This window comes from Oenanthe melanoleuca, chromosome 5, assembly GCF_029582105.1.
Source record: "Oenanthe melanoleuca isolate GR-GAL-2019-014 chromosome 5, OMel1.0, whole genome shotgun sequence".
In the NCBI taxonomy this organism is placed as follows: Eukaryota; Metazoa; Chordata; class Aves; order Passeriformes; family Muscicapidae; genus Oenanthe; species Oenanthe melanoleuca.
This window is the reverse complement of record NC_079339.1, coordinates 28,387,798-28,410,058: the sequence shown is the minus strand read 5'-3', so window position 1 is coordinate 28,410,058 and position 22,261 is coordinate 28,387,798. Positions and strand designations below refer to the sequence as shown.

Below are 22,261 nucleotides of genomic sequence, written 5' to 3'. Positions count from 1 at the left end.
GGGGGAGCCGCTCGCGGCCCAGCGGAGACGAGGCCCCGCCCGCCATCTTGGATGCGGGCAGGGCGCGGCGGCCCGGCCCGGAAGGGGAAGCGCTGAGGTGCCACTTGGCCGCCGGAGCAGCGGCCGTGGGTGCGGGGTGGAGCGCTGGTCCCGCAGGGTCCCCTCGGCTCCGTCTGGGGCTGCCCCGCCGTGAGGAGCCGCCTGCGTGCTCGCTGCTCCCCAGCCCTCCCTCCCGCCTCCCCCGGGAGCAGCGCGGTGCGGGTGGAAGTTCCCCCGCCTCAGGTGAGGCCGGGCCCGCCGCCGGTGGCCGAGCCCCTGCCGCCCCCCGGCCGCGCACCCCCGGCTGGGGGCCGAGCCGGCCGCTGCCGCCGGCCCAGAGAGACATGGCTAAAAGCCTCTGCTGGGAGCTCGGTGTCTGCACGGGTTAAGGTGTGCGGTGGGGAGAGCTGGAAAAGTTCCCGTTGGATTTCACTTCGAGGGACCGCGCAGAAAGCGGCGAAATGGATGACTTCCCCTCCATCTGCCTGCTTTCCCTGGCCATGCTGGTCGCCTGCTATGTGGCAGGAATTATACCCTTGGCAGTTAATTTTTCCGAGGTAAGAGAACTCCGCCAAACTGCTCGTTGGTTGCTAATTGAGAAACCAGAGAGATCTCCCGGTAGGAGCTGGTGCCGTCCCCTTGGAATACGGCAACGCTTTTAAGGATGAAGCTTTTATCTTTACCTTTATCTTTAAAAGTTATGAGGGCAATATTAATTTTAATTCAAATCTGCTGTGTAAATTTATGCTTGTTTCACAGTGGCCATTTACACTTGTCAGATTTGAGTCGAGTCTCTGCTACAGGTGAAGCAGAGTCTCAGCACTTAGTGTAAGGACATGAATAAGCATGGCTATTCTTAGAAGCTTGTGTAAGAAATTGCTGGAGTCGGTGATTATCTCTTGTGTGCCCGTGGGCTACTCAAATAAGGCTTTTAAAAACAATTCCAAGAATATTCTCGGAAAAACTTTGATTCACTCAAATTTTGCTCACGGCTTGCTTGATACTTGAGGGGATTTTCTTTTTCTAAATGATTGCTAATGCATAGAGCTATGGTGTAGTGAGAGTTTAGTTGTTCTGAGGTAGTGAGAGCCCTCTTATGAGGGGTTCCCATTTCTCTTGGAAGTAGTGCTACTTTTGGGAAGCAGGGTGCTGGAGGAGAAATGTGCCTTTGTCTTCCATCAAGGTAGAGGGCTGCTTGCACCTCTCCTTTGGTCCCATCATTACTAGGAGGCTTTCGGAGCAGTAAACCCTGAGCAGCATGGAAGGAAATGCCGTTCATTTTAGGAAAGGTACAACTCAGCTACATGAATTGAAACCTAAGAGTGTATTTGGGTGTCTTCACGTGAATATCAGCAACGTTTGGTTTTGCCAGTGCTTCATCTGGTGCTTTGGTGGACCTTCCCTTCTGTGTCTTCAGTGTTGTTGTTTCTACTGTCTTGCTCTTCAAAACTCACTTCTGCCCTGAAGCACACAGAGGGTTTTCTTGCAAATTTTTTGAGAGCACTTCCTCGTGTGTTAATATTGTCTCTTTTTAAATTTAATTTTACATTTTGTCATGTATGTGCTTCATAGTCACCTGTTAACTTACATTGTTTGAAATTAAGGTTCTTGATCTGTCTATGTGTTTTCTTTGTGTAGTTGAATCAGTGTTCTCCTAAACCTTTCAAGGCTTCCAGGATCTGTTGTAGATCCCAAACTGCCTAACCAGTAACCATGTACTTAATTAGCCTTTTGTAGGTGTGGTATTTTATCATCAGTATGCAATGTGCAGCCAAGTTTATTGTGGTATCTTAAGCTCTCAGAAGTTCTTGACTCGGTTTTACTCTTAATTTAAATCTTAGATATTTTTGAGTTTGCATGCAGTGCTGGTTTAAGAGAGCAGAATATCTCTGCACATGATGTACAAATCCTAGCTAATCCTGGAAGTGTCTAATTAGAACTTATAATTGTGTTGTTGAAAATTATAGCTTAGGGTTCTGCAACAAAGAGAATTTCAAACTAAAATAACTGTTTGGACAGTTCATTCTGTAGTTTGCAAAAAGTTTTGCAGATAGCCAAAGTGAGTAAAAATGCCTCTTCCCACTGGCCATTTGTAATGATTGAGTTGAAAACAAAAGTGAATGCTGTGCATAATATGCCCCAGATGTTAGAGAACAATAAAATTACTCATTAATGTTAACACGTTCCTTCAGATTATTTTTTGCCATGGAATTTATTATTTGCATTCTAATCTCATGCTGTGTTCTGTTGTTTCAATTAGATTAGGATATTCTTGAAAGTAGAAAACTCTGGGAAAGCCAGGTATGACTAAACATGAATGGTAAAAGGTACCAACTGAGCAGAGCTTTGCCTTAATGCTGTATGCAGAGGTACCCCTTCATTTTATTCCTAATTTACAGGACTTTGTTGATCTAATTTAGGGCTGGAAACAGCACTCTACCAGATCTGAGGCTATCTCTTAAACTGTAGCCTAAATGCAAAAGAGGAAAAAAAGAGTTGTAGTAGTTTGAATGTTTTGGTGGTGTAACAGAGGCAGGGACTGGGGCCACTTCCTCCCGAAAGCAGGTGTGAGTTTTTGATAGGTCCAAGTAAGAGTTTCAATATCATGCAGACTTAAAAAAATATTGAGCAGTGGAACAGTTTGCTAATTTGAGGAATTGGAGATTTTTTCCCATGGCGTTTTACCACTGCTTACTGTGTTGCTCTTGTTTTTTAACATGCAAATGTATTTGACAGAAATGGTTTGATTTCTTGGATAAAGTTGTATTCCTTTTGCCTATCTATGTAGGCTGTTCTTATTAAATGTCTGTATTCACCACAACTAAATGTTTTGCACTGAAAAGGAGATAGAGGCTTGTTTTGAAATGATAACTTGTTAGTGTGTATTATTTTCATGGATCCTTAAAATTTACAGGTGCCCACGTGAAGGCAGTTGTAATAAATCAGTATTACTTCTGACGCTTTCCTCTGTGTTTACGTGTGTATGCAAAAAATACTATATTGTTGCTGATAAAATTAATGTTTTATTTCTTTGTACAGTACTATATTTTTGCACAATTACTTTATGTACAGCAGATGTTGAAAATTTATCTTCTTGTGTATATTGCCACTGTGTGACAATTTACCAAGTATAATTATTGTATTGCTAGTATACAGGGCATGTTTGTTTATGAGAACATTACACTTGTTTCCATCTCTTGCATATTACTGTTGGAGTTTTCCCCAGTAATGCTGCTGTTGTTCCCTTATGGTCACATTTGGCTTGCTTTCAGGAAGCTGCTTGTGCATGTCCCCAGTGCCTTCTTCTTCTGTCCAAGTGTTGCCCTTTTGGTGAGACTGAACAGGTTGTGTGGTTGCAGGGCATGAAGGAGAATGGATGGCATAATAATGATATGCAGCAAGTGGTTTCCTGTTATTCAAATGCTGACCTCTGTCCCTAGGTCCTCAGTAGTTAACGTTAGTGTTTGGATAGCTCTCAGACTTCTCATTGGACATGAAAGGTGATGGTTCTGCCATTAAATGTGTGCTACACAGTTGCAAGGAGGATCTGGCCTCTGCAAACTTTCCTATTTTAGACCCAATTATATATTTAATTGGAATTTAGTACGTGGCTTTGACTTTAGCCTGTCAGTGTAGTCACAAGGAAGTGAATTGGTGAATTTATTGGTGAGTCAGAATGTAATTAGTTTGGGAGGAAGATATTTCTAAGCTTTTTCCCCAAACTAGAATATAACTAGGAAGATAACTCTAATAGTAGAAAGTACTGAAAAACTATGTGTGGTTTTTCTTTTTGTTATAGAAAGTCTTTAAAAATATTGCTGAGACTATTATTCTTTACTTTTAAAAATTAAGTTTATGTATTGTTGATAAGGTTTAATTGCAAATTCTCAATATTTATGTAACAAGTAACCCTTCTTTTAATAAGGCAGAATAAAGAAAGTATATTTATTCTTAAAGATGACACTTATTTTGTACTTACTTGCAGGAGAGATTGAAATTGGTGACTGTTTTGGGTGCTGGGCTGCTGTGTGGAACTGCCTTGGCTGTCATTGTGCCAGAAGGAGTACATGCACTTTATGAAGACATTTTGGAGGGTAAGAACCAATCCCAGATGGCCTGGTTCAAGATAACTTAGATCATGGTGTGTTATGATATACTGAGGTTTCTTTTGGGGTTTTTTTTAACATGAGATTGATGGAAGAGCTTCAGGGCAGCATGGCACAGCACAGGCCTAGAAATGCAAAACAACCGTAGGCCTGATATTGCACACTGGGGGATATGATTAGGCTGCACACTGATGATTCTTGCTGACTTATCCAATCATTTATGCATCTGGATACTGTACTGTTCATGGAATAACAGCCTTTTATGGCAGGTCATGTGCAGTGATTCTTATTCTGGGGAGAGTTTAACTTCTACTGGAACTTCAAAGGAAGTATAAGGGTGTCTTTGGCAGAGAATGAAATTATGGAGCATTTGCTGCTTCTCTTTGTAGTTTAGACTGCTTCTCATTAAAACAGTTGTAGAAGGTATTTTACAAATTTGTGTCCCTGCCCTAATAAGAATTTCCTCTGAAGCTGAAAAACATCTTGGAATTAATATACTTAGCTGAAAATTATGGTTATATAGGGCTAATTTACAGAGTAGCAGACATTTCTTCATGGGTGGTGGTATACATTACACATCTAAATCTGTGTTGAAGTGTCCACTTCTAATCTGCTGTCACTGTCTTAAACCTCCTCATCATCTCTAATGAGGAGCTCCAGGTGAGCAGAGATTGTGTCTTGCAGGGATGTTTGTGTGGAGCGTGTCTTATAGCCAAAAGCCTTAACAAAGCTCAATTTGAGGTTGTGACATTTTAAATAGCCAGGGCTCATCGCCTCTGGAGTGCACTCTGAATTTTGCTTTTGCTTGGGGATCTATGCTATTAGATGACCATTGCATGTATGAGATTTTTCCAGTATGCTCAGAATCAGAACGTTGAAAGAAAACCAAGGCAGTAGCTTACTGATTGCAGGGAAAAGCACTATAAAGTTGAGGCTGTAGAGAACCTTGCAAGCATCTGGTGTACTGTTGTTGCTAATCTGGGATTGAGAGGTAACTGTAATCCTTTGCTTTTCCTGTAGTACTGGGTTTTGTGTTTCTAAACTTTTAAATTTCATTTTAGTAATATGCTTTAATGTATACTGTTTTAGCTTCCTCTAAAATTATCTTGTTCTGTTTAGATTTAGAATAAATAGAAGATAATACATACAATCATCCTTTATCAAGAAGTGAAAGAAGCTCTGATTATGCTTTTATACTATTCTATAATTTGTGCACTCTGAAGTTGGCTGTCTCTAATGAGCTTTAGTTGTGAGTTTGCTCTCCATTCAATTTTAATTCTGAGTAGGCTGATTTTCTCTTGTAATGATACAGCTAGCAATGAATACAATTGCTGTGAACATTTGTAGGTTTTAATACTTTTCCACTAAATAAGGCATACTGTTCATATATGACTTGACAGCTTACTGTGTTGAGCTGTATGGGCTATAACTTTGTTTAGTACATGACAAAAAAGACACTTCACAGTACTGCAGTAGTAATAGCAGAAGTATTTTCCCTGGAAAAAAGAATTTGTGTGTAAATGGCTTCAGACTCAATGTCTAATTCACAGTATTGTGTCTAACAATAGTCTAGCTGAATTCTTTTTTATATTGCAAAGGGGCAGAATTAATGGGTATTACATGTTTAACTACAAAAAATTATTTCTAATACTTTTTTTAGAAAAGTAAGATATTCAAAATTAAACTATGAGAACAGCTTTCTCTTTTTTTTCAAGTTCACCTATTTACATAATTAAATCTAGAAAAGTGCAACTAAGGGAAACATTGAGGAATATTCACATTAGTGGAAAAACAAAGAGAGAAATCTTTGTTTTCTCTCTTTCAGGTGCAACTTAACTCTGACTGGCTGCTTGCTAGCAAGCATTTCAGTGTTTTCCATTGATACAGAAGAAGTTTACTATTACTTCTGTATTTACCCACAGGCCATGGAATAAATAACTTATAATTTTTGACCTTGCAGGCTGAGAGCAAATAGCGTATCATGACTTGGGTTATTCTTTGATCATAAGCCTGTGTAACTGTATAGTGGAATCTTGGTTTGGGTACTACCAGCAGATAAAATTCCATTGCTAACTTCATTCCTTTGTTCTAACTGCTGAAACTGTGTAACTGCTGTCAGAAAGATTGCCCTGAGTTACGCAATTTATGGCTTGAAATGATCTGAAGCAAAGTCAATTTCATAATATGGATGGCAAAAAACTTATGTGGTCCAAAGTAATTTTATTGATAATCTTGTTCAGGAAAGTTATGTTTGAAATCTTTGCTACCAAGCTTATTCTGGATGTGCTTTGACTGTAGTAATGGCACTGTGGGATGAACATACACTTGTCTCATCCAATAGGATGTATGTATATTCCAACTAGACGATGACTTGCTGGAGTGAGTCAAGTTCTTGGTATAAGTTTTTAAAGCTTCTAAAGAGTAACTGCCATCCAAAAGACCTCCTAAAAATGAGAAAAACATGGACAAGCTTTAATAGCTTGTGTAGGGAAAGGAAACCACATCATTCATCCCCAGGGTTTGGATCTTGGGTTTCTGGGGTGGTACTGACATTTGCAGGCCAGTGTGCTTGACTTAACTATTGTTGTAGTCCATGTCAATTGAGTATATCAATACTAGCTTGATATATCTCAGCATCAGTTAATCTTCTTAAAAACGGTTTTAACTCTTTTAGTGGATTTTTTTTTAAGTGTTTTCTCACTTAAATGAGGATAATGAAGTAACTGGTTGACAATATCTCTGAATAGTGACAAAACTGGCAACTTCAGTTAAAGAAGGAATTATACTGTATTATTGTGAATTAATTTGTATTTAAAATGCAACCTGGCTTATAACATATTAATGCTTTCTTTGCTTTTCCATGCTGAAGATGTATGAGGAGAAACCAACCAGGCTTTGCTAAGAATGTTATCTAAGAAAGACCTTAAGCAAGGACTTCTTTGTATTGTCCAGGAAAGAGTGAGGAAGGCCTTTGGCAGAGGAGGAAAGAAGTGACTATGTCATGTTTAGTCTCCTGTCCTGATCCGCTTGCTTGCCTGTCATAGGAAAGCATCACCCAGCGAGCGAGATGCAGCATGTGATGGAGTCTGAGAAGGTGGTGAAAATCCCAGCAGTACATGAGCATGGCCACGACCATTCCAGGTTGCACGCCTACATCGGTGTGTCCCTTGTCCTCGGCTTTGTCTTCATGCTGTTGGTGGATCAGATAGGCAGTTCTCATGTGCACACTACAGATGGTAAGTAAAGATTCTCCTCAATTAGACTTGAAAATTAGTTGCAATTTTTTTTATGCTGCGAGAATGTAATTTGTCCAGTCATGTCCAGAGTTTCAGTAGGTACTTTAAAAACATAAGCCAAGGTCCATGTGAAGTGTTTATGCTGGAAGTCTATCTCAAAATTCACCATAATTTGAGAGCTTGCCTCAATAACATGTATGAGCACTTGTGGTGTGGATGTGAAGGGTGACTTGAGTTATTGTCTGTTGTACAGTATTGCCCCTAGGGGATTTCTTCGGCTTTCCAAAAAACTTCAGATTAAACTTCTATTAATTTGCTTTTCCTGCTTAATTATCATATATGTAGGTAAAATTTGCAAAGAACAGCAAGTTATTTTAAGTAAGATGGCAGAAATGATTAGGTGTAAGCTCTGGTACTTTAATTGCATAGCTGGACTTCCCACACTAGTCTAGAGGCTCACATACATCAAAATACATTTTGCTTAGTGTAAAGATTAGTCTGTTTCTTGCAAGACTCTAAAAATATACAGTTGTCTTTGTTTCCTGCCTGTGCCTTCATGTTGACAGTGTAACTTGAGATGCACCAAAGGTGTTCTGTCATTTAGAAAGGTATTTTGTTGCCTTTGGTTGCTTATTTTCTCTGATTTTCTTATATCCTCTGATGCTGGAATTTGGCCCTGAAAAAAGAAGAAATAGATCTTAAAGGAAAAGTAAAACACACACAAAGGCGGTGGGGTATGTTTTGGCTGGATTCTTTTCAGTTCACAGTGCAGCTTGTTTTGTATGGAGTTACTGTGGTGGGACAGGTGAAAGGCCAGTGCAAGGTCACCTGTGTACTCCTGAAGAAGTACAAATGGACCCACAGCCAAGGTAGCTGATTTTCAGAGCTGTTCTAAAGAAACATTGGCAATGAGGATGTCAGGGATGTGCAGGTGAGCAACTTCTAAAAGGATTCTTGGTTTTTATAGGTTATGACCCTTTTCTATGTCTCTGATCATAGCAAATACCAGAAGACTCTGATCTGTGTTAGACATACACAGTAAAAATAGAACATTAAGTAAAGTTTTATCTAGCCTCTATCTGTCACAGGAGATGTAGCAGTCTTTTTGTAATGTTTTTTAAAACAACTGGAGAAAAACACTTTTCTCTTGAACCAATGTCCTGTAGTTTATTATCTAGCAAGTGACTAGATGTTACTTTGTCTAAACTAGAAAAGTTCAGTAGGCTAGAATGAAGGTGTGAAATCAAATGTGATTCTTTGTGTTTAGTAGTGGTCAATCCAAAACAATTGTAAAAAAAACATTTTTTGTATCTCCTCCTGTTTGAGATGAGTATACCATTGCTGTCATGCAAGTGCAGCTTATGCTATAATTTCTCACGCAGTTTCCCCTTCATTCAGAAGATCAAGCTGACCAAAGAGAATGCATTAGTTTAGATCTGACTCATTGGGAGTCACACACTTCCCATGTGTGCCTGGGAATGAAGAGAGACTGGGTGGTAAAGGGGCAGACAGGAGGAAAGAAAAGGACTGGAATTTCTGTTTCACTGTTTTTCAGCATCACTGCAGAGTTAGTGAAGCAGTGTAGTTGTGCTTGCAGTTGTTTTACAGACTACTGGGATAATTCAGTCATGGCTGTTCAAACTATCTGGAATTAAGCAGTTGAACAATAAGATGTTTCTACACTTGTGTAGGGCTTACCCACCCTGCAGTGATTGTGTAGTGGTGGATATTGATGTTGCTGTGTTATGCTGTGTAATGACCTAAACTGCAAATGTCAGGAATTCTGGTCAAAACACTCTATCTCAAACAGCCCTGGCTGCGTTTCTCCTTTGTGTTCTATAAGCTCAAAGGGAGCTCTTTGCAACTGGTGCTGTGACACGTAGACTTTATTGTTTACTAGGAAGTGCCAGGCAATCACTTCAACAAAAACTGACCCAGTCTATCACCTGAAGGAAACCATGAATGTTGAGCTGTGCGGGGAAAAAATCATACTGACTCTCAAAGCAGCTCTGGATTCTTGGGATCCAAAAATAGCTTTTATTTTTCTTGGAGGCACAGACCTTTAACATTTCATTTGAGGAGGTTAAGAAAACCTCCTAAAACCTAAACCATCTGCTTCTGCCTATGAGAGAGGTCCTGCAAATTGCAAAGAATTGTCTATGAGTCTGTCACTTATTTGTTGGCAGAACTTCAGGTGATTTGAAGGTGTTAAGTGTCAAACTATTTTACAGTATATCAAGTGCAGAAATACAGAAGCTGGTAGTTTTGATTACAACTGCCTATGCAGCTGAGGGAAGATATGTACAGTGATACTTAGAAATTTTTTTTTCCCAGCATGATTTATTCCTTTGATCTCTGTCATAACTGTTCTCATGATTGTTTCAGATCCAGAAGCTGCAAGATCAGGCAACTCCAAAATCACCACAACACTGGGACTAGTAGTCCATGCTGCAGGTAATGTGGGACCTATTGTTAGTGCTTGACAAGTATATGCATTGCTGTGTGGGTCATCTTTAGGTGTGATGGAGACATTTGGGTTTTGATTTTGTGTTGTGGCCTGGGAGGTAGCTTTTTATAAAAGAAAGAAAAAAACAAAACCAAAAAGCAGGGAGAACTAAGGATCTTTCTCAGAATTAACTGGGAGCTCAGATGGTTCATGGAGTTTTATATGGGTACAGAATTTTCTCTTCTACTCTTACTCTTTTGTTTTTCCCATCTGAAAGGTTGTGTGACGCTCACTCTCTGCCTCTTCAGTTCCTTTGCTGACTCTTTTAGCTGCTAAATTTCAATACAAGTTAACACATTTGATAAGCTGTAATGAAACACCTTTGGGTTTGCTCGTTGGTTGATGGGTTTAAAAAAAACACTAATTTAAAAGAATAGTACCTTGTGGGGAAAAAAAAGGGCATTACAAGGTAGAGCACAAAGACTTGACTGCAACACATTTAGGCTGACTTGCAACAGTCAAGCCATGTTCACATTGTGATTCTTCACTATATATGTGTAGTATAAATATGGTGCTTTTTCATATCCTGCTGAAGGTTGGTGTCTAGATAAGTCAGAAGATGTTTCTTCACTAAACAAAGTGATTATATACTGAGGAGTAGTCTAATATAATTTTTTTATTTAGTTAAGACAGTATATTTATTCTAAATATTAAAAAATCTTTACAGTAGTATTTATCTTTGAAAAATCATTTAAAGGGTAGCAATTAAAATTCTTGCAATACTTAGTATCTAAAACAATTTTTTTAATTTAGAGAGGAAGTCTCTTCTAGTACAGTAGACTGAAGCAACTAAACTTTTTACTTGTTCTAATTTGAAGGAATGTGTCAATAAGGAGTAGATTCTCATAATGGTTTTTATGGTCTTGGGAAATATGAGACAGCTCTTTTTGAGGGTTTTCTGATATTCTGAAATGTTATGTCTTAACAGACAAAGGCAAGTGAATCCTCTGTTGGGTTGTTATTGTAAATGGCAATTTTCAGTAATAGAGCTTCTTAAATCAACATGTTTTCTACTGTCAGCCTTTGGGGACATGGGGAAGCTCATGTAGAAGAATAATCCATTATTTTCTGTGCACTCCTTTTTCAGCTGATGGTGTTGCATTGGGTGCAGCAGCTTCTACTTCTCAGACTACTGTCCAGTTGATAGTGTTTGTTGCAATTATGTTGCACAAGGTGAGTTATCATCAAAAAAGTCTTTGACTGTTAACACTCACAGGAATTGCTAAAGATCTACAGTCTCAGTGATGTAATGCAGAAGTGTTTAATGCCATTGAAATGAAGAGGTTAGTACAGTGTCAAGGACCAAAAAGCATGGATATGAGATATGACAGAAGAGCACATGGTTGATGCTAGGTCTGAGTGGGGTGCAAGTGAGATAATTCTGACTGCCTACTGCCTACCTTGGTTGGAGAGGTTGGGAGCAGTCTCCCAAAAGTAGAAAGAGTAGAGTAGCTCATGAAGAAATGTGTCAGCTTTGTACATCTTCTGAAGCTAGTGTGGTAGTATTTATTTAACAAACAAAAAAAACCTAGGTTATTACTGCTGTAAGAGACATATTCAGAGTGGTTCTAAAGGGTGAAGCACAGAAGTACATGCTGGTGCATTCAAGGAGGAAAAGCAGTTTTATGCTGATACAGCAGTCTTGGTTCAGTGATGTTCATCAGAAAATGGGGAGGATATTTGTTGTGAAGAGTTCTAGTGTTTAAAGGGTTAGTGTTTTGAAACCACTGAAATATCAGAGTACTAAATTACAACTTCTGGTTACCTCTGTTGTAGTAACTTCAGCATCACTCATATACCATTTTTGTAGGAAAACTGATGTTTTGCTGATGGTAACAAGCAAGCAGTGGCTGTTAAGGATGGGGAGGTCTTTGCTGAGTACTTGTGTGAATGTGAAGCCTGTTGGCTATGTAGGCTCTAAAAACACCTGTGCAGATAAAATTTGCCTTATGTGCATGGATTACAGTGGTTAGTTGGAAATTCATCAGAAATCCTACATAATGACATGTTCAAAATGTTAGGAAACACATTTCTCTTGTCTTTTTGTTGATGTTCATACAAGTAATTGTGTTTTACATAACTTTCTTTGAGGGTGACAATGTTATTGTCTCCATTGTCTTGGAACTTAATTTATGGCTATTGCCAGGTGAAACTTGCTTTTATTATTCTTAATGTTCTTAACTGACTTCTGGAATGGTACCATTTTAGAGGAGGAAAAATTCTCCTCTGAATATTGGCTATTAGAAGAGAAACTTATTTCTTCTTTGGTGTCTTCTTTCTGTTCTTCTGATCCTGACTCATTCTTTTGTCTCTCTCATATTTTTTCACTCATTATTTCCTTCTATGAAAAAAAAAAAATAGATTCTGTTTATAAAAGTGCTTAAGGTATTTTAGTTTTATGTCTTACCTCAGGAATGTCACAGTTGATTGCTTATATCTTTATACAAGCAAAAATATAGTAAATTCTGTGAGTAGTAGGGACATCTATGCCTTTTGGATAAGAAACTGGATGCCAGCAGAGGGAGAAGGAAGTATTTGTTTGCTTCCTGGTGAGAACAGGAATGAACTAATCAAATGAGCTCGTAAGTCTTTGTTAACATGGAGGCTTATTCTTACCTGTCTTGGGGCAATTGTTCCCCTCCCTATGCTAATTGTGAAATTTTTCTAATGCAGATGAAGAAACTGTCTAAGGATGCGTGACAGTAAAAGCATGAAAAAAGAAATTACCTGAGTTGATGGAGTCTTAGGGATTATTGCAATGGCTGTAGTCAGAATGAATATTTCAGTATTTATAATGACTACACAAGTACATGTTTTCTGATAGCCAGAACATGAGTTTCCATTAGGTTTGGTTATTAAGGTGGGGCAGTCTGCAGAACGCTCTTGATTTGTGTTAGCTGCAGCATGCTAATGCCTGCCCTGAATGTCTTCTAATTCAGTCCATTTCATTGTAGTATGTAGTATTTCAACCTTTTCTCATTTTTCAGGCAGTTTAAGAAGGAATTTTACTAGCAGTGAATATTGTTTTTTGCAGGCACCAGCTGCCTTTGGCCTGGTTTCCTTCCTGATGCACGCTGGGCTAGAACGGAATCGAATCAGAAAACACTTGCTGGTCTTTGCGTTAGCAGCACCTGTTATGTCGATGGTGACATACTTAGGGCTGAGCAAGGTAGGTCCATGGCTTTGTTCTGCCCAAAGTCTAGCTTAGTGGTGAAGCTTGGGAAAGGCCTGTGATATGAGTTTCATGTTACATAATTCCAAACTGCTTGAAAAATTCAGCAGAGTAAAGATATAAGAAAAGTTGATGGAAAGGTAGCAATATGAATGCACAAAACAAATAATAATCCATGCATTTCCATCAGAATCAGTGACATAACTAGTTTATAGAGTTTGGTATAGGTTTTTTGTTTGTTTTTTTTTTTAAAGTCTGATATCTGTCTTTTATCCTTTCTGCTGCTCCCCACTGAGATCAATTTATTCATATAGCAGGTTTTATGTGATGCCTATTTAAATAAGTAATTTTCAGCATTGTTGCATGCATTCTTCTTTTAATATGCAGGTAGAAAATAATCTCCTCTAGCTGCACCCACCATCCCAGAAGTGGTCCTCAAAGTTTCAGAGTTTGTGTCAGAAGTTGAGTCTTCAGCTAGAGAACAGTCTTTTTGTCTTAGTCCATAAAGCATTGTGGTCTCTTGGGTCTGTACAACAAATGGCCTGTGAATGAGACACTGCATGAGTTTACCATCTGTGTCCAAATTAAATGTTTCTGCCTCTCATAGCATATCCTGGATGCTCCTGTATTTCTCAGCTGTGGTGTGTCCTGCTATGGTGGCATGTTGTAAAAGATATAATGTGATCTCATGAAATTCAAGGCATGAGAGAAAAGATTAAATAAATCATCTGGGCTAATCCTTTACTTGCTGGAGAGGATTTATATTTGACATTACAGTACCAAAGACAGCAGGAAAAATGGTTGTGTCTGTAAATAGAAAAGAGAATTCTCTGAGCACTCTTTTGAAGTGTCCTCATCAGGGGTTGGGTTTACATTTTTTACATTTTGTTCGGAAAGAACACAGAATTGATGAGGCATCAGGGCTGTCACAGTTTTGTAGTTCCAGATGATGTATCTTCCTCTTTGGAAAAATGATCTGGGAGTAAACACAAGAACTAAGATTACACCTGAGTTGGAGAGCATTGAAAAAGCATTTGGATCTGATGAGAGCGGGTTGGCATTTCATTGAATTTACTGATCTGTAGCATATCTTAATCTTATTAATCTTATTATTAATCTTATTCTCACTTTTTTTGCTCTTTGTGTTTCAGAGCAGCAAAGAAGCCCTTTCAGAAGTCAATGCCACTGGAGTTGCTATGCTGTTTTCTGCTGGGACTTTCCTTTATGTTGCCACAGTTCATGTTCTCCCAGAAGTAGGAGGAATTGCTCATAGCCACAAACCTGAATCAACTGGAGGGAAAGGACTCAGTCGTCTGGAGGTGGCAGCCCTAGTAATAGGATGCCTTATTCCTCTAGTTTTGTCTATTGGACACCATCACTAAAGGCTCAAATTTCACTGTTCTCCTCCTCGACAAGACATGAGCAGTAACTGTCTGCTGCTCCCTTTATAATTTTTTTACTCATCATTCATCCCATCCACTTTATGGAGTTCAGAGGGAATCTTGATTGCAAAATGAGGAATACCGGGGAAGTTTTTAGTGTAGCAAAATGTACTTTGGCAGCCAAACACAAATTCTATGTAACTTCCTTTTCTGAAGACATTTGCTCTTTTAATTGTTGCTTCTGGCCCTATTCTCAGGGAAGATGGAACTTGAAGTTTAAGAAAGGTGAGCAGGGAAGAACATAACGACTCATCACGAAATTGCAATCACCAAAGTATCCTGCAGTTCAGCTTTCACAGCTGAGAGCAAAACCCAAGGGTAGCTGTGTTGTGAGAGTTTGAAGTCTCTCTAATGAAGATGGGGTCTCTCCCCCATCAATTCTACATTGTCCATTGGCAATGACTGGCCCTTGTGATGCTTGTCACTAACGGTATTGCGGAAATTGACTACCCTGGGAACTCTGCATAACACTGCTGTTGTCACAGAAGTGTCACTTGATAGGAAAGAAATTATGTAGACAATGTGTAGGATTAGAGAAAAATCAGCTGGTTAAGAAAGTGCAAATGAGTCTTACAGTGTATTAAATTGTTTAAGACAAATGATAGAAGCAAGGAGAATAGTGTTTTGATTATTTAATTGTTAATAAATTCTAAAAAGGCACTGTTTCTTGGGAGATAGTCGTCTTCCAAGTCAAGTGTTAAGCACCAAAAATGCCAGCAGAAATTATGTATTGGCTACTGTGGTACACTACTGCTTCTGTTGAGAGAGATACCTATAATGCCCTTTGAAACAGAGCTGTTCTGGGCTCTGAGGAGTAGAAATCTGATGGAGACAGCTGTTGAGGGACCAGAGAACTTTACTAGCTCATTTTCAAAACCCTGAACTGCTGAAATCAGTGGGGGACTGTGTGGGTTTTTCACTAAATAAAGGTATTACGGCTAACAAAACAAGATGTTAACTAATAAATATTTAGTTAAATATTTATGCTGCAGATAGAATACAAAGTGTTTCTAAAGCAGTTCTGAACAAAAAACCCTAAAACCCACAAATAAAAAACCAAACTGGTGGGTTCCTAGTGGACCTGTTAGACATTTCGCTTTTCCTTTGGGAATTGTTAATTTGCCTCTTACTGATAAGCATTAGTTTTGGTGAATCTGCTGGAGGACTTTCTGCCAATTGCTGATGTGTCTCACTGCAGAGGGGTTGTAAAAGATTCCTCCATTTTCAAGGCAAAGCTTTGTCTTACCAGGCACCATTTCCCTTATGCAAAACATATTGTACTCTAATGTGCATTGAAATGTCAGGAATGCTTGACATGCACAGAATCAGCATAAAATTCTTTCTTTAGGGGAAAACTTTTTAATGGTGTACCCCTTTTAAGCTATACTTTGTCGGCACTTTTTGAAGATAATATTGCCAAATATATTTTTCTTTTTTTCTTTTTTTTTTCTCAATGAATTTTGAAGATCTGTCTTCTTAATTGAAGTGCTTCTTGTTTCCATATGAATGAGGGCAACTGTTTGTCATGCCATTTGTTACTTAAGCTGCAGAGCCCACTGTGCCTCATAGCTTCTTTACATTTGTGTTATTGTCCTGTTTGTCTGTTAGTTCAGAGAGTAATGGGTGTGGCCTGGCTCTTGGACTTGTGATGACTTTGTCTGTTGGCTCTGTAACAATACTCATGTGTTGTTACATTCCCAGGAGTGCTTGTTCATTTATGTGTTTTAATGCGTAAGATCAATGCAAAATTATTAGAAGTCGTATTTTCCCATAAGACAGTATTTTCAGATACAATTAGTGCTTCTGGCCTAAACAAGCATTTTTTTATAGTAGACCTTCAATATTGCGTTCTGAAAAGCTGCTGCAAAATTAGTGATGTGGATGGGATCCTCTTCTGTTTCGTTTTCAATGTTGTTTTTGTCTGTTTGTTTTGGTTTGGGGGTTTTTACAACGTACATAATGCAACTGGTAAGTTACTGGTTTAAAAAGTTCAGCAGGGCAGGTTCCTAACACATGCAAAAGATACACATGGATGTTTACTTCAGAATTCTGTTCTTCCTGATTTGCCCCTAATAACCTTCTTCCTTGATGATCTCATTATTTTACCATGTTTAATCTTTCCACATAACCATTTCCAAAAGCTGGAGGATTTGCAAGAGCAGGAGATAGTACTGCGCTAGCTGTGTGTTTGCATTTCCTAAAGCAGTAAGCTTACTCTTTAACCTCTGTCCTGTCACTGCATGTGCACCCCACCTGGGAGTTAAGTTGGCACCCTGACTGCATTGCCCTTCAGCCTCACTTTGTGTGTAACAGTAGCAGTGGTTCACAGAGGTAAGGTCCTGTTTCATGCCTTTTGTTCCCTGCTGAAGCATGTGGATAGTACCTTTTCAGATGGATCGGTGTGGATCAGTGAGGATGTGGCAGCCACGCTTTTCACTGCTGACATAACCTCTGGCATATTCATCACAGGTGCCACTGCTGAGAGGTTTTGTCATCTTCCCATTTTCCTGTCCTTTACATCATGTTTCCAGTTTCTGGGGCAGCCAGCAGAAATAGTAATACTCTGTTTAATGATTTATGAAGTAGAGAGGCCAAGGTATAGCAGCAGGTGAGGGAGTTTGAATGAAAACTTAAAAAAACATGGAAACTTTAAATTGGCACAAGAATTCTAAAAACATACATTTTGGCATTTGGTTAAGTGACAGAAGACTTCAATGATTTTTAGTGTTTCTTCTGCCCATTTAGAAATAGCAATAGCATTTTGTTTTGACTGCCTGTTATCTCTGAGTTATTATTTTCAATTCTATAACTGAAACTTCAGTGACTAAAAAAGCTTTTGGTTATGTTGATATGGAGAATGTAAAATTTTGTATTATCAAACCTTTCCAAATTTTTAGTACCAAATGGAGGATTATTTTCTTGATGCAGAGTATTTTAATGAGTTAAATTAAATGGTCCATTTTATTATAGCCCTTTCTTTCTACCTATGTCCCCATCTGTCACAGTAAATCCAAGCATTGCGTATAGTCAGGGCCATCTGGTATCATTTTCTACTCCTCAGGAGACCTTGGTGCAAACAAATTCCTCTTACTCTCTGTAATAGCCTCTTTGCTTGTTTTTTCTTCTGTGACGTAGATGGCATTAGATCTGGCAGGTAAATGCTTAAACCAGGTACCAGCCATGTCCCACTTTCCTTCTGTAAGTCCCTCTAGGAAACCCATAATCTTTTCATTACCTGTTTCTTTTCAGTTAATGATTTCCTAATTGGTAATAGGAATTTGACTAAAGCTGTTTCTGTTGATCCTCATGTCTTCAGATACTTTCCCTACTGTTCTAATGCTTTTATGTTCCTTATATAAAGAAGGGAAATATTTATTTTTCAGCACTCAGTGACAGAGGCAGAAGGTGCATTGACATTAACTTAAGTAATGATGGCAGAGCTGTCACACCAAGACAGGATTTTTTGATTGCTTTGGCTTGTCAGATGGCTGGGTGTTAAACACAGAAACCCACTGTTGATTCCAAAGAACTATTTCCAGGTGGATTATATAAATGCCTAATCTTACCCAAGAGGCCCAGGAAAACCACTGTGTTTATTCAGGAACTAATTCAGAGCCTTCAAGGAGCTTGTGACACTAGCAGGTGTGTCCATGTGGTATCAGCTGATTGCAGAAAAGAGAGATAATGTGGAATAAATGTTCCTGCTGTTCCCTTCTCGTTCTGTGCTGGCACTTGGGATAAAGAGAAGGAAAATGTACTTGTATTCTTTTGAGGGTGGAAGAAGGAGGAGTGATTGCAGTACAGTGGGAAAGTTTATGATGAATATTGGATTCTTTATCATAATCAGATTCCTGTTCACATCAAACTTCTTTTAAAAATATTTTTTTTTCCTTACTGTTCTTATATATCTTAGCAGCCTTGGCTTTCCAGGGAAAAAATTTGTGTGGTCATTGCTGTTTACCTGACTCCATGTATGGAACTGTACTTTTAATGTCTTCTTTTCAAACCATTTGTACACAAAATCATTCCATGAATGGCTGCCTTATAATTTTTCCACTTTGTGAATGGTTAAAATAATATTGCCGTTTTCAATTTGTTTTATTATATTAAATTTTTACTAGGTGCAGTGCTTCAGAGTTGGCTTGTTATTTACTGCTTGGATTTTTGTGAGAGCTCTGATGGAAATTACGATCTTAAATGTGATGCAAGCATTGCAGACAGTGTTTTATTTTTGTGGGATTGTGTTTGCTGCTTTTCTTCATGGTGTCTGTGCACTCTTGCAAACCTGGAATGTGAAACTTCATGCTGGGAGGCAGTATAGCAGGTGATTTGAATATGGCTCTCAGTGTGTTCAGAGGTATTAATGCAGAGATGATGTGACAGCTCTGCTTGAGCAGGGCATTTAGTGTCTCTCACAGAGTGTGTAGGAGTTGGCGTTGCCCTGAAGCTATCTCCTCCTGCACCCTCAGGGAAATCTCTGGAGCTTACAAGGCTGAGGCCTCTTTGGAGTGCAACAAGGAGATGATGGGCTTAAGGTTGCTCCAGGCCACTGTTAAAAGGCTTGAAGACCCTTTGGAACTTAAGAAAATAATCCTTTTTCCATCCTGTGCTCTCAATCTTGTTAGTCCCGAATCAAAAATGCAAACGCTAAGTCTGGCTCCCATTCCCTTTGCACCCTTCTCTCAAGTATCTGTGTACATTGATGAGATTCCTCTTAGAGCTGCTGAGTTGACATAGTGTACAGATGTTCTCCATACTTTCCAGCTGCTCTATAAGCAGGACTGGAGTTCAGACCTGCATTTTCAGAAGAGAGAAAGGGGAATGGTGATGTTATAGGATGAGTGATTTATGTATTTGCAAACTTCATGTATCCATTTAAGAGATAGCACTTGATGGAGATGACTTACAAGCAATTTATTAAAAAAATTGATTTATATTTTTCTGCTGCACTTAATGTCTACAGACTTATCCAAGATCCTGTCACACAGTGTTTTAGCTCTTTCATTCCAGCAGTAAGCAATCCTCTCAGCTGGTTGCTTGCTTTTGATTTTTCTGGTAGCTCATAGGACTTGTGTCATTAAGAAAGTGTAATCTCTTTATACTGGCTTAAGCACAAGAGAATATGATTAATGTTAAGTCAGTAGGAGAACTGAAACAAATGGCAGGTGCTGTTAAAGCTGGTACAGGCAAATGTAAAGCAGTAAGAAGGGAAAGCCAGTGGTTTTCCCAGATAGACTCTTGTTTTTTGGCAAGGTAAACTCATTTTTAACGGTAAAGCATAATGCAGTATATTAGCATTCTTTTAGTGTATTCAGTAAATATGTCACCTCAATAACTGGAGATTTAATCACTGTGGTAAGTCCTTTCGGAGATGTGAGGAAATGCTTTGGGTGCATTTATGTTACAAGAGTTACAACTACAAACTGAAATGTTTAGAATACTTAGAAGCTGTGGTGTTGCAGGCTTCCTGGCGATTGCTGCTGAGTGTTCCTTCATTTGTTAAGGAAATAAAAATGTACATCAGCATTTTTATGAGCAACTTATTAGGGATGAGCACGACAGCAAGATGATGAGCTGTCACCTATTGTTCCAGCTGACAAATTAAGCCATTTTTCTACTGATACCTGCAAGCCTTATCCAAATATCCCGGTAGGCAGAATTGCACAACATTCCACCCTCCTTATCACAGCACTTCTCCCTCTTGTCTGTGACATTGAGAGATTAACAAGCTGTTACTGTGGATGGGGGTTAAAGAAAAATGCCTCATTCAGGAAAACTTGTAGACCTAATAAAAATTAAGCTGTATCATGCTGACACCAAAGCTGCATAGTATTGAAAAAATCTAAAAGCAGATTGAAATTATTAGGGGGAAAATGCTTATTCTATATCTGTATGCCCAGCCAATATCTGAAATGGTAATTAACTTACGATATATGATTATAATTATGTTGGAGTCTGTGGAGGTTATTTGGCTTCTGCTGTTTGAAGGAACACTTTCAATAAGATACTGGTTATACAGGGTTGAAGAGGCCTGCTAAAAACCCTTCTTAAAAGCCTTCCTAGTACTCTGGGTGAGTCTTACTATTGCATCTCTTAGTCAAATATTTCTTGCCCTCAGAGAGGGTGATGCTGTCAGTAGAATGAGTCGAGTTTTAGGACTGCAATGGATTTCCCATGTTCTGTTGTCTCTTTTTGACAGAAACTGAGAGGTGACTGACCTTGAACAAAACTTTGTACCCCTGATATCTCCTCTGTGCAGACACATCATGTGAAGGTGATTGGGTACAAGTCCACTAGGCAGTGGGTCTGAGAGCTTTTCCATGTTTATCCCTACAATCCAGACTTTAGCACTATAAAAGAAGCCTCATCTACAAAAGCTGTGTGGCAGCATGGGTCACCGGAGAATAAAAGGAGATGGCCCTCTTAGCCTGCTGTGTGCTGTGGAGAGCAAAGTCTTCTATGCCCTTCCTTGCCAGACATTTTATCTTCCATCTGGCTGTGGGCTCTCCTCAGCATTGCAGGGTTTGTAGTACAGCTGTCATGGCCTGCTGCTGTGATAGATGGCAGCAGTAGATCTTTGTGACTGTACTTAGATAACCACTTGAGAATGTGGATAGGAGGGAGGCAAGAGGTGTCTTGTGCCTGCCCCATGTACATGTGCAGCAGGGATCCTGACCTTGCTGTGACTGGCTGGATGAGCAGGACCAGGAAGGAAAAATTTGAAGATTTCCTGCGACTAGAGCTGAGGGGTATTGCACAATGTATAGGGGAGGGGTGTAAAGAACATTGGTGGTGTGGTCCCTGCAGTTTCCACTCCTGGATGAAGTCCTAATTGTAATGTTCATACTTTTCAAGGTCTTGCCTTCAGTAATCACAGCAATGGTAGCTGTAAAGGAAGTGCTGAAAATGTGTACAAGAGCAATTGTGGTCTCTGCGTGGATGTGTGGGGCATTTTATGAACTTCAGATTAATTAAAATGGGGCTTGGCCAGTTCTGCTTTCCTGGATATGTATTTAATCTTAAAAGTTAAGCCTGCGAATTCTTTCCTTCTTTTGACCAAAGGGAACAAAGTGGGTAGAAATTGGTGGACTGCAATCAATATTGAAATCTTTGCAGTTGAGAAACACCTTTAAAATCCAGCAGCTAACCTGTTTTTAGAAACATGGAGAATTCAGATATACTAACTGGCGTTGAAACAGCCTAAAGAGTGTGTTTCTCCACAATGGGCAGCCCTGGATCTTTTGTTTCTTGTTAGACTGTTTTGTCAGATCTGAAATGTGCTGGTGGTTCTTTGGTTGTTTGCCTGTCTTAATATGCAGAGGTATTACATTTCCCCCCTCCATTATCCTGCCAAGGAAATGCTAACAAATCCTTCTCTTTTGCAGGACTTTTTTGGCTGCCCATGGTACCCAAACTACTGCCCTGATATAAGTATTCTTGTGGTCTTCTGGTTTTGGTACCAGTGTCACACATGAGGAACAGTGGCTGAGGGAAATCAAGTTATATACTTAGATTCATAGAATATTCTGAGTTGGAAGAGACCCACAATGGTCATCAAAGTCCTACTCCTGGCCCTGCACAGCACAACCTCAGTCAGATAAGCAGCCATTCAGTATTTAACTGCTGAAGCTCCAAGGATTTTCTGTTTGTCAGCCATGTGATATTTTTGTAGTATTTAGGTTTGATGGGGGGAAAAGCTGGTGGCTTGCAGGAAGCCTGTGGGCTGTCTTCTGGGGAAAACTTTCAAAGGTAGCTGTCCA

At 39.3% G+C, this 22,261-nt stretch overlaps 1 protein-coding gene across 1 annotated transcript; it reads left to right on the top strand.

Moving 5' to 3' along the window:
- The first annotated feature begins 83 nt into the window (after nt 1-83).
- SLC39A9 (solute carrier family 39 member 9) lies at nt 84-18,627 on the top strand. Its single transcript, XM_056493164.1, has 7 exons — nt 84-596; nt 4,025-4,133; nt 7,190-7,381; nt 9,767-9,835; nt 10,975-11,060; nt 12,922-13,056; nt 14,211-18,627. Exons 1-7 carry the CDS (start codon nt 501-503, stop codon nt 14,439-14,441), a joined length of 918 nt encoding a protein of 305 aa, XP_056349139.1. The 5' UTR covers nt 84-500; the 3' UTR covers nt 14,442-18,627.
- The last annotated feature ends 3,634 nt before the right edge of the window (nt 18,628-22,261 follow it).